Source organism: Copidosoma floridanum, unplaced genomic scaffold, assembly GCF_036245765.1.
Source record: "Copidosoma floridanum isolate Cflo_tuat_1 unplaced genomic scaffold, Cflo_Japanese_pri ptg000004l, whole genome shotgun sequence".
Lineage (NCBI taxonomy): Eukaryota > Metazoa > Arthropoda > Insecta > Hymenoptera > Encyrtidae > Copidosoma > Copidosoma floridanum.
This window is the reverse complement of record NW_028321881.1, coordinates 32433557-32446927: the sequence shown is the minus strand read 5'-3', so window position 1 is coordinate 32446927 and position 13371 is coordinate 32433557. Positions and strand designations below refer to the sequence as shown.

General features: G+C 33.9%; 1 protein-coding gene across 1 annotated transcript in view; it reads right to left on the bottom strand.

Annotated features, from left to right (window-relative positions):
- mRpL1 (mitochondrial ribosomal protein L1) overlaps nucleotides 1-2734 on the bottom strand; it is a 76354-nt gene extending 73620 nt beyond the window's left edge. Inside the window, exons 1-5 of the mRNA XM_014360625.2 lie at nucleotides 2623-2734; nucleotides 2199-2403; nucleotides 1916-2117; nucleotides 1665-1844; nucleotides 1458-1572 (exon numbers count right to left, since the gene is read on the bottom strand). Of these exons, the coding sequence (XP_014216111.2) occupies nucleotides 1458-1572; nucleotides 1665-1844; nucleotides 1916-2117; nucleotides 2199-2403; nucleotides 2623-2638 (718 nt within the window). The 5' untranslated portion in view covers nucleotides 2639-2734. The remainder of the gene's footprint in view (nucleotides 1-1457; nucleotides 1573-1664; nucleotides 1845-1915; nucleotides 2118-2198; nucleotides 2404-2622) is intronic.
- Between the last annotated feature and the right edge of the window lie 10637 nt (nucleotides 2735-13371).

Below are 13371 nucleotides of genomic sequence, written 5' to 3'. Positions count from 1 at the left end.
TTAGGTACTTATCGTCAACTTAGTATTATTTACATACAAGGGTTATGTTGTCGGATTTGTATACACACGTCTGCTCGGGTCACTGTAATGTACGATGTAGGTCAACGGTGTAGATGTGACTAAACTTTTTTTGAAGGGACTATAGGTACCTATCGATTTTTAGTCAAGAACCTCCACAGCCAGTGAAAAGCTGTGTAGCAGTATGCTTACTCTTCTTGTGGGATTTATAGTGAGGAGCCACCTTAAGTGAACAATCATGATCTTACAAAATAGACGTGTGTATGTATTGGAGCAGTTTGAGTTTGGAGTAGCCTATTTTATAAAATGACATAACCCAATTATGGAAAGTTGTTTTTTGAAACTTTTAAAAATGGTTTTGTCTGTTATTGGAACTGTCTTTCTACGTTCCAAGGAGTGGGACGGAAGAAAAGCGGCTATAGATAGTAACGAACATTTTAATGTAGCTGAAATTAATTAACAATCAAATAAACTTACAATATTTAATACAATTAAATAACATAATCCGTCTACTATTTTAGTAAAAAAAAAAAAAAAAAAAAAATTACTGTAGTTTGGTAGTACAGTAGTTGTTTATTTTTTTATGCCTTTTTAGAGTTATATTTCCTGCACTAATTTTTCTACGTTGGCTCCCAACCTAAATCCGAGCTACCTCCACGTTTCATCGATACATAAGACATTGTACGAAAGCAAAACTTGTGCCAACGTAGGTTACCTCGGCTGCCAAGGTAGGCCCGAGCTATCGCCGAGCTTATATTTCCGATCGGGAGAGCATCAGCCAATTACAGCGCTTGGGTAGTAAGAGACAGAGGACACTCAGTGACCATCTTTTTTCTACCGTATCGTTTTATTTAGCCTCTAGCGCACTCGATCCTTATCTCTATGGTTGCATTAGTCTGCAGACAAACCCCCTGCGTTGGGAAAGTGCAAGATAGACATACTCACCCTCTATGCTGTGTCTCTACTCGTGCTTCAGTGCCGTACATAAGAATGAGCAGTCTATACTTCTGATATGTTTACGAATATAACGTCGCACGGTTTTACTTGACCAAAAATTCCGATACTTCGATACTGTGGGTTATTGGTATCAACGTATCGCTATTTTTTGATACCCATAAGTATCGGTACTGGTATCAACTATTATTATTAGGACAAAAGTATCGATATAGTATCGTGGTATCAAATAGTATCGCCAATCACTATTTGGGGCATTGCGGCCGACAATGCAATGAGTCTGAAATCATCCAGCAAGTCCGTACTTGCGCACAGCAAATAGTAGAGTTGTATAAGTCTGAAAAAGCAGACTATTGGCAAGTCTTACACACAGCATAAGTCTCTGACATTAGAAAACTGTATTAAGGATACACTTGATGCGTATTAAAACAAATGCTAACATATCAGTTGATACAAATCAGTATTTAAAAAAGCACATATGATACCTGTTTTAAAACTTGGGTGTTTTTTTTTCAACAAGCCTCTGATGGTTAAAATGACGGGCAGCATAGTTGGATGAGCCAAGATTGTGTCATAAGAATGAACTGATATTTCTCCATTCTAGAAGTCACCAGCCCATATTTAATTATCAATATCGAACTTTCTGTAGCTAATTTATATACAACATTTAAGTCTTTAAAAAATTAACTTACTACAATGAGTTTCACAACATCCTCTCCTCCAGCAAGAGCAGCCCCTGCAGCTAAAGCCTCAGCCACTTGCTCCTCAGTTTTACAAAACACCAATATTTTTCTATCTTCCCCATGATCAAACGTATGAGTTACAGGAACTATCTTATGGAAAGCTTCAACTGGCTTGTTTTTTTTTACGCCCTTAGGTAAAAAAGATACATATAATTACAAGTGTTCACATACATTTAATGAAGAAAATTTAAGTAACAAACCTCAAAGTTAAGCTCTGCAAAGACTAGAACCATTGATTTCGGTCCATTTAATATTGTTGGATGAAGTAATTCTCTGTGACAATTTAAGGCTTCCTCAAAGGAGTACTTTTTAACCTTATAATACTTTGTAAAGTATACATTATCACTAGCTTCCGGCAAAAAATGATCTCCAAAGCGTAAGGCAGCAGGCTTAACAATGATACTGTGAACGAATTGTCATTAGTTTAATCAGACTGACTTAGGTTATGTCACATTGAATAAAGTTATAACAAAATCAGCTAACTCTTTTTTCGACCGCCGAATTTTGTCAGCTAGGGTGAGCTTGACCACCTCTTTCTTGATCTTATTTCTCCTTGCTTTTTCTCTTGTTCCTCTTCTAGCTGCATACTGTCTTACCTGCGATAGAAGACATCTAGCACTGTTACTTGATAAAAAACTAGTACCAAAAAACGTAATGCGCATAGTACTAAAACCACCTAAAAAAATCTCTGTAACCGATAAAAAAATTGTTAATGAGAAACTGTTTTCTAAAAATAATAATTTTCTGATAACACGTCATAGAGAAACAAGAAAATCGAAAAATTTTCCTCGTATGAGATTAGAAAAATTTTCTGATTACGTATTGAGAACTAACTGATGCATATGATTTTTTTTGTTTTAAAAATTTAACCTTACAAGGGCATTACACAGAAGTTATGTACAAATACCTCGTAAGGCTGCCATTACCACCCATGCGACTTGAAGGCTTTTTTTTAATGACCACGACGACTCAGGCCGCGGGCACACGGAGAGCGTAACGCGTACCGCGTAACCGTTTGAGCCCATGAGAGTGAGAGAGACGTAAAGTACGCTAACCTCTCTCTCACTCTTATGGGCTTAAACGGTTACGCGGTACGCGTTAAAGCCTACGCAGTCAAATTAACACAAGGTGCACAGTGCACAGTGCACAACAAGAATAACATTGGTTGGTACATATATCTATAAAAACGTAAAGCACAACGCGCTGTGCATTGTGTATGTAGGTATATCGACCAATGTTATTCTTGTGCACTGTGCACTGTGCACCTTATGTCAATTTTACGTGCGTAGGCCTTTACGGTCCTCCATGTAACCGAGGCCTTAGGGTGCAGTCCCATCGTAAGGCTGCAGTCCCATGGTATACGAAATAGAGCTCCACAATAGACTGTCCGCAGTAGAAGCAGCCAAGAGGCTGTTTCTATTGCAGACAGTCTATTGCGGAGCTCTATTTTGTACCATGGGACTGCAGCCTAAAAAAAAAAGCTCCGCAACCGCAATAGACTGTCCGCAATAGAAACAGCTAATCAGAGCTATTGTGGACGTTTTTATTTCGGAGAGGCAAAGTTCGCTATGGTTCCAAGTGAAGGAAAGACCGATGCGTAACCCATGTAGGCTCGTGAGTGCAAGTGAGAGGTTCGAAGTATCTCTTTCTCACTGGCACTCCCGGGCGTGAAAGAGTTACGCATCGGTCGTTCCTGCACATATGACCATAGCGAACTTTGTCTCTCCGAAATAGAATAACATAACTAACTGATCAACAGTGATTGTTTGTTTTTGTTGGTATGTTTTGGAGCATAGTGTGAAATGACTGACATTTTCTTTGGGAAGCATCCAATTACAATGCTTGCATTTATAATACTAAAATGAAAACTTAATTGAACTACACGAAAACTAAGTTATCAAAATTTAAGGCAAAAAGAATACAACTTACGCTTTTACATTATGCTGCATTATTGTTAGGAGCTTCACTCATTTTATTTTAGATTTGTCCCGCAACAGCTCGATCGTCCGCAATAGCTCTGATTGGCTGTTTCTATTACAGAGCTCTATTTCGTACCATGGGACTGCACCCTAAGGGCCTATGTAGCAAGATTAACATAACGCACAATGCACAGCACACAAGGATAACATGAGCTGGTATATCGTATAGACCGTGAGGCGAGCTGAAAAAAGAGTGTCATACGAAACCACTTGGAACTTTTTTTTTAGTTAGTTTATAGTGGTAGTAATTGATAATGCCATGTCTAGCAGCCAGCGGTAGGGGCGTTAAATCTATGCACATTTTTAAAGTGGACGAAAATTATGGTTTTCACCAACGACACGAAACCAGTTAAAACTTTTTTTTTTATTTGTTTGTAACATGCAAGTTACAATAAATTTATGCCAGATATCGTAGATGGGAGCATTTTTCCCGCCAGACTGTCCGCAACAGGACGATTTTGGTAAAATTTCTGCGTAGTACAAAACCGGTTCAAATTTTAATTATGGTGTTTTTTAAATATTATTATTAATAAATATAAATACGCCAGACACGTGGACGGGGCTAAAAAGCAACCAGATAGCCCGAAACAGGGAAGATTTTACCCCTATCTCCGGGTAATACGAAACTATCTGGCACTTAAACACATGCTTTATTAACACATTACATTTCGTTTTTCTGCATGCCAGACATTTTGGGTGGGGCAAATGCCCCACCAGCCATTAAAAAAAAGCAAAATTTGTATGCAATATTGGACCATTCAATATTAACGTATAAAATGACTTACAATATTGAACCGTACTATTTCAATTGAATAATACAGGGGCAGTGCCGGATTGGTAAGCGGAGAGGCCCTAGGCAAATTTTTGGTGGGGGCCCATGTAAGGCGAGCAATTTTCAAACTATTTTATTACATACTACTATATTTTAAAAATTAACAAATATTTATTTGAATTGTGAAACAAAATTGATATACATTTTTTTTACATAATGGCTATGGGGCTTTTGTGAAGCAAAATTGAGAAACTGGAAATTTTGTATTAAATATATTTTAATATTTACTTAAAGATTTACCATGTTTACATTTATTAAAAAAGTAATTTATATTTTTGTTTGAAAATTATGTTTTATTTATAATAATATCTTTCGTGATTTTCTTTCAGCGAATTCTTCTATGATATCATCATAACTTATTGCTTTTAATAAATCAGACTCAATACTCATAAGTGACAGGTTATTAAGTTGATCTTAATTAATGGATGATCGTAAACAACTCTTAATCAGCTTGAGTAAAGAGAAAGATCTTTCTCCAGTGCAATTCCTTGTCATCAAAACAAGATATATTTTTAAGGTGGTTCTTCACCTAACCCATTTACTTAAACTTACAGGGAAACTTGAAGGGATTGTTATTAAAGTTATAAGGCATCTTCTCTTAAAATTTTAAGTCCCTTTATCAGGCAAATTTTTGAAAACAAGTCAGTCAAAAAATGCACTTTTAACATGTATTCTTATGTAGGTTACTTTTCCATACTACGAAATCATGTAATATCTCGTAAAGTAGACTTAAGATCGTAATAGAAAAAGTTTGTAGTGAAAGAAGAACTTTTCAGCTTTCTAATAACATAATAAAAGTTTGGGCTGATCAGGGAATTAGTATACGATATTTAATCGTAAACGAAATGTCTGCCGTGTAAACTGCGGCAACGTCTGCTTGAGTAGGAGCGTACATGCCATTTTCAGAACCTTACATCAAAAAAAAATTTTTTTATAACTCTTACTCTGACTTTATTAGCTTGTTTATTTGTACGTAAATGCAATGATATTTTAGTCAAGTGCCAGTAAAACATATTTTAGGTTGCAAATAATAAGCTAATCGAAAATTAGAAAACCACAGGGTCCCGTGTCGCTTTGATACGGCACCCTCGTGAAGAACCACCTTAATAGAGTAAACACATTAGGAAAAATGTCTATCAATTTTTTTTTAGCGATTAATTTGAACAATTAAAGTTCATAACTGATTTTGTCTTTACTATTTTCGTCGGAATCATTAATAAAATCTTTAGCAAATTCTTTGAATTGTACTAGTTCATTCACTAAGTTACTATCTAAGTCATTTTCATAGAACTCTAATTCTTTTGATTTAATGATGCAAGTATTTGATCAATAACAGGAATGTAAGACTCAACTCTAAATTGTTGTGAACCACTCAACTGAATGCCTTCAGATCTTCCGTAATCAAGAGGATTTTTTCTTACGTTTTGTTTGCGTACTCTTTTTTGTTTTGACTCATACTCATTATTTTCAGACATTTTTTTCCCAATTCCTCGAAATTATCGAAATTGTCTCTTGAGGATTCTATAAAAGATTTCAGAGATTTTCAAAGAGCTATGGACGTGTTTAAATCTGTATCACAGCTTTGTAACTTGAGACTACTCGCTTGAACTCGCTCCAGAATATCATTCCAAAAAAGATATATATGCTAGTTTCTAATCTCGTAAGATATTTATACAAACCTTTTGCTTCAACGTTATCCTGTGAGAGTTCTTGTAAAATAGTCCTGTATGCATCAAAACCCTTAGAAAACGATCGTACTGCTTCAGCTCGAGATTCCCATCTTGTCGAACTTACTCTTTTAGGAATTAGCACTCGATCTTTACCTTTTGAACTTTTTTTTAATTTTTCAGATAAAACATGATAGCGGTCGGAAGAGTCCGTAAAAAAAGTATAAATACTTTCAAAAATATTAAAAAATTTTGTTGCCTCTAAACAACACGTCATAGCAGCTGTACCGATTAAATTCAAAGAATGAGCAAAACAAGGTATCCACAAAGCTAATTGATTTTCACGATCTACGAACGCTTTTTAACCATTATACTGTCCGCTCATAACAGATGCGTTGTCGTACGACTGTCCACGACAATTTTGTAAATCTAAATTATGAGAGTTTAAAAATGTCTTAATAGCATCGAACATATTTATAGCTTTGTAGCCCTTATTTTGCAAAAATATTAGGAACCTTTCCACTGGTTCGTCGTTTTCAATGTAACGAATAGTTAAACATAATTGGTTAGTATGACCTACGTCTGTTGTTGAATCAACTGAAATCGAAAAGTATTTCGATTTTTTTATACTAGTAACAATTTCTTTCATTAATTTTTCATTAATAATTTCTATCAACTCGTTACAAATCGTCGAAGACAAATAATTTACTTTTCCTTTCCCGCAGTTGGCGAACTTTTGTAAATGAGCTGATAAAAAATCGTCATATTTAACTAGTAGTTCAATAATACCTAAAAAGTTTCCGTTATTAGGCATACCTATAACTTCACTTTCTCCTTGAAAAGGAAGATTTCGCTTGGCTAAAAAAATAATTACGTCAATAACTCTTTTTAAAACTCGACGCCAATAATTTTTTTCATTTCCTATCTGTTTTTTTAAATCGTCACGTATCAAATCAAGAGAAGAAGCTCTCATTGTAAATGCATAAACTGCGTCTAAATGAGCTTGTGATTTTTCATGCTCATGTAGGCGATGGTGGGCATTTTTCCAATCACAATACCCTTCACGAGTAAACTGTGATTGCATTAAATTAAAAATTATGCAGTGGAAACAATATAATTTTCCGGTTACAGGAGAGAAACATAACCATGTCCTTTTAATTGAGTCTCCATTCTTAATATTTCTCTCAAACATTGACGAAGTTCATTTTCTAGAACTATGTATGTCTTTTTGTATAAATGAGTTACGATTCAATAAGTCTGAGTTGTTGTATTGAATTTCGGAGCTTCCTTTTTTTATCCAATAATCAATCAATTCACTTATATTGTGTTCATGCCACTCAGAGATATCTAAATCAAACTTTGACAAATCGATTGTAGCGTCACGGTCGGCTTTAACTATATTCTCATAATTTTGAAGCACTTCAAAGCTATTTGGTGTAACTTTCGATGGTTGTTGACGACTGTTTCTTTCTCTCTTATTTCCACTGAACTCATTGTTCTCACTATCAAACAGATTTGTTTCCTCTTGTTCTTTCTCTGTTCGATCGTTTTCTATCACTTCTAGTTGGACCTTAAAAGTATATTTGTAAAGTAATTATAATCAATAATTAAATTAAAAGACTACTAGAGGGTATTGTATAAATATTTCATTTTTTTCGGAAATTCATGGCAAAACTAGAATATACCAGTTTCAGGAAAACGATCGATGAATAAAAGTCTGAAAAGATCAAGCGTGTCAGCGTGACATTTTTTAAGGCAGTCTATCATTCCTATATATTTGTATTGACATTTTATTATACGTACATATTTTCAATATTTTACTAGAAAATTTATTTGTATTAAAAATTATAAAAACCTTAATTTCACGTGACAATAATATGATTGGTACTGAAAATTATGCGATTTTGTGGATAAGATTTTATTCAATTTTTCTGATAAACTTCAGGAAAAATTCAACAAATTACCTGAAACCTTTTTAATTCACATTTAATTTTCAATTTTTTGGCCTCATCTTTCTTTAATAAATTCATGGGGAGTCACCAGGGAAAATGTTGCAAAAACTTACCCTGGTGACTCCTGATGAATTCATTGAAGGAAGACAATTAGCCCAAAAAATTAAAAATTGGATGTGAATTTTGTACTAAGGATAATATTGTCAGGTTAAATGACAAACGTTACAACTTTTAATATTTTCGAGTAAGGTATTAAAAATATGTGCTATTGTGCTGTATAGGGGTGATAGGTTGAATAAGTTGAGTCACTTGGTAAAAGGTTATCAAGTTTTGTAATAAATAAAAAAAAATCGTTATTGAATTATAATGAATTAAGCTGGACGAGTTGACAATGAAACGACACAATCATTAGCTTGTTCGGAGACTGTTTTGAGCCGAACCCGAACAGCTCGAAACAGCTCCTGCCGCGCAATATCGCGCGTTCTTTAAGTCGCAACTCCAAGCAGTTCTGAGCGATTCCAATTAATTTTAGTTGAGTCAGCTGGTCGTTTTTTTATGTTGAGCTAATAACAGGTAGAAACAATACGTCGGTTAGAAAAAGCTTTTTCATTATTTTCATTTTATTTTAATTAATTGCAATGAAATGGTAAATGCAAGATTTTGATGAATCGTCTTCGTCTAAAAATAAACTTTAAAATACCCGTAAAAAAAAAAAGATAATGATCGGCTGACTCGACTAGATTTAACTAGAATTAAGTCAAATTGCTCGGATTTTCTTGAAGTCGATACAAAAAATGCTTGTTAGTTCACCCTAAAGCAGTCCCCCAACACATCTTTTACAAGAACGAAAAATCAGACTGAGCTACAGCTTAAGCTTAGGCCGATGTATTCATGAAGTAAATTGATTTTTTCAAAAAAGTTAAGACACCTTGTTACAAATTCCCTATATATTTGTTTTTTTTCTTCTATTTACCTCTTTACTGGTGCTTGAAGAACCCACTTGTACTTCATCGAGTTCTATGCTTCTTTCTTGAGTGAAAAAAAAACTTGTCATTTTAGGTGTTCGTGATATGACATCGTCTTGTTTTTTTTGTTTTTCTTGTTTCTCTTTCAACTTTTCGTGACCAGATTTGTAAATACGCTTTGATTTATGACGATCGATTGATCTATCACACATGATTCTTCTATGTGTAGGCTGAATTTTAATTTGAAACACTTGATTAATAAATATGATATGATGTATCAAACGAAAAAAACTTTTAATGAAAAACTTACGTCTTAGAAAATTAAATATTACGTGCTTTTTAAAAGTAATTTATTATTTGCAATTATAATTTCGAGGTTATTTTGTTTACAAAACAAATTACATCATTGTTAAATTTTTGTACCTAAAATTATATACTTTTTACAGTTTTTCTAGTAACAGAACTTGTAACTTGTACGGACAAGGGACAAAAACGAAACTTGTACAGAAATAAAAACTGTAGGTAAGTACAACGTGAGAAAAAGAATCTCTGAGAGAAAGTACTAGAGAAAACTTCTGCAGGGATCACTTTTCAATGCTTTACTACAACAAGAAGATCTAATTCTATCGATACGTTACCTAAGATCGGTAAGGTAGTGATGCCACTCCTTTAAATGCCCGCGGAAAATATATCTTAAAACCAAAAATGTATCTAACTATTATACCTACAAGTTCAATCTTGTTTGAAATACTGATCGCTTTCAATCAGATAAATCAGACAATATAAAGTATTATTATTATCTTGTCACATTTATGTTATGAATTAACAAAAACCATGTGAAAAAATCAGAAGAGCGCATTTTACGTTTAAACATTATTTTATCTACATTATTAAGTATTTTAGATGAATAATTTATTTATAAAATAATATAATTGAGTCGTTAAATTTTTGTAGTACTGTTTTCTATGAATTACTAAAAAAAATTTTAATAATACATCACTTGTATTTATTATTTTTATAAATTAAATTGATTTATTTAATTTATAAAAATAATTTACAAAAATTTAATTCATTAATTTTATAAATTCAATAAAATACACACAGAACAAAGCTTTGGACAAAATACTCGCTTGTACTTTAAGATTCTCTAACTAATTGGTGGGGTTCCGTCGCTCGCCTGTGGTTTCTACTAGTTGTTACTGTTGGGGTTAAGTCGCTTACTCATGGTCATTTATTTTATTTATTTTATTAAAAAAAATTTTTTCTTTTGTCGTTGGTGGCGGTTGGTGGGGGCCTTTTATTGGTGGGGGCCCATAGGCAGTGCCTACTTTGCCTACCCTATAATCCGGCTCTGTAGAGGTGGTAAGGACTAACTATTAAAGTAACAAATAGCTGTACAATTTATAAATAATACTTTATTTAAACGTTTGATATATCTTGAAAGCAGGTGGGATCAAATGTAACAAATTATAACCAGTACACGACACACTCATGTAAGACTCTAGAGAATGCAGTTTTACTAGTAACATAATTAAAAAAAAAAAATTATAAAATTATAATAAGACATGTTTTGCGTGCGATTTATTGAAATTGTTTAAAAAAAAAAAAGGAAAAATCGACTTATCGCTACTTAGTATTTCGAAAAATTATTTTAAAACATGACACTCGCCACATTCGTAAATAAAGTCGCCAGAAGAAGTAAAATATCATTACACTAAGTTACTCTGACTCCTTCATGTAATTACAAAAAGTTGTTCTCGTCTTCGCTGTTACTTCCACTGTCGTCCATCTCCTCACCCGAATCGACGCTACTGATTTCGGCTTCCTCAGAAGTTTCTAAAAAAAAAAAAAAGATCGTTGTAGAAAGACTATGAAAAGGAATATACAATTTGAAATTAAAATTTTTTATAAACACCGTCAACAGTGACCGACTCCGGATTATCTATTATTACATCCGCGATCGTTCTGGGTAGCATATGACCCTCAAACCAATTGAAATCATATTCTGCACCGTTTAAGACCCATCCGCAGTTCTCCGGATGTAATTTTGAGGGTTGTCTTAAATAGGCATTGCACCAAATACTACTGATGTATTTCGTTCGCAGAACGTGCTGCAGTAGTTCTTGTTTCGACGGTGGAAAAGACGACGCGTCACAGGCTTTGATTGATTTTAAAAATGAATCGTTGATGTTTTTGAAATTATAGGATTTTTGAAAGATAACCAGCCTTCCGTCGTCAACATCGTCGATACCCTTTAATGAATACATTCTGGAAAGAGTTTTGAATTTTGAATAGAGATAGTATATGTTACATTGTTTTCTTTTCCACTTAAAATTATCATCAATAAAAATATTGACGAATTGAATAAAATTACCTGCACACAAACTGTTGAAAAAGATGGAAACAATCAAAGCCATTGATGTCACTGAAAGCTCTCATGAATTGAGGATTTTTTCTTAAAATGTGTAAGGGCTTACTTTTCCCTTGCCGATAGAATGCAGGGTTCTGATCGCACCCGGTAAACGCATGAAATGCCGGCAATGCCTTACACATTTTGCGTCCCATGCGTTCGCAGACTTCTTTGACATCAATATACCTTTCGTGAGTACCTATTATTTGTCACATTAAAAAACTGTTATCGTTGAAAACGGTGTATGGTGATCCAGTAGCGCCCAAGTAAACGATTTTTTCGCTCGAATTCTGCATACCGTGACTCTCTGAACTTTGGTGTGGAAAATCGTCCCCGCGGGCGCTTATGTGTTAAATTCAATAAAAAATTGTAAATTACCTGTACCGAATAAAATCCAAATGTAAGAATCACTTATCATGTTGTGCATGTTGCCAAGCATGATAACTACTACATCTGTATCGCTTATAGTGCGTATGACGATGTTTTTCTTTCCAATAACTTGACATACATGATAAACCATTTTGGTGTCTGCTTCCTCATGGCCAGTCATGTGGTCTTCAATCACGGTCCGAACTACCCGTCCACGTAAAACTTGATACTTGTAGCATTTATCAAAAGTAAGATGGACATGTTTATTTTGTGTGATTCTTGCTGCACTTTCGGAAGCCCATTCGTCAATAAAAAAATTTACTATAGCTACTTTGAATTTTTCGTTTCTTAACTCTGCTGCAAAATTACTCGGCCTTGTTTGTTGAGGACCACCTTAGACCAACCGAGAAACTTCTGAATTAGAAAGTTGTTGGAGAAGAAGGCGTTTTTGATATTTTATGTAATTTGACCAGCTGATTACATTAAAATAAATAAAAAATTTTTCGAGTCGTGGATAAATATTAAAATCGCATTTAAAATTTTATTTTGCTTATATCTCAGTAACGATAAGAGCTATAGTAAAAATATAAATAACAGCGTATAGAGCGGAAAAATACCTATCAATTTGGTCTATTTGAATTATTTAGACAAGCACAAAATTTCGAGAAAAAAAAATGTAAAGAAGATTTTGTACTTAACTTGTAAGAGTAAGTGAGACAGGGAGAGCGACCGAGTCCCCTGCACCCAGCAGTGTCCCCCACTACTCCACCGACAGTAGCAGCGAAGGAGAGAGAGAACCAGAGATAATGTGAGTGTTTGTATGTGTGGCTACTGCACACGTGCACACACGGCAACACGGCTTATCCAACGGTGAAAGAAGCACCAACTCACTCAATCCACTGAAATATCGTTTGAACCTTCTTGTATGCCTATACAGATTTTTTAGACGACCGGCTCACACGTTTTTAAAGTAGCCACAAAAAATTGATAATGAAAACTGTTTTTTCCTTTATATATGGATTTTTCTCACGATTTTGATAATTTCCTGTCGATTAAGCATAAGCTTAGTATGAAATTTTTTTAATGAAAATCCGTTTTCTTTCATCATTTACTATTTTTATTGACTACATATTATTTTGAAAATTGTACATAAGATAAAGTTTGAATGGACAAAAGTGTCTTTTTATGAAATAAACTCATGAAAAGTAACTGAAAATCAAAATAATTTTAAACAGGTAAAACTGGATTATTTATATAGAATTTTAAAAGATGCACAGCTTGATGTATTTCGGAATTTTGAATACTCTATGCTCAACATTATATAAAAATGCAACGATACAATAAATTATAACGCGTACAAGAACTATAATTTTGTTTTTCAAAAATCAAAACTTGAGATTTCAGCATGATCCAGTTTAATTTGTATATATTTATGGAACCATTATGAATAAACAGTACTTTTTCCCTTGCACTGCCCTGTAA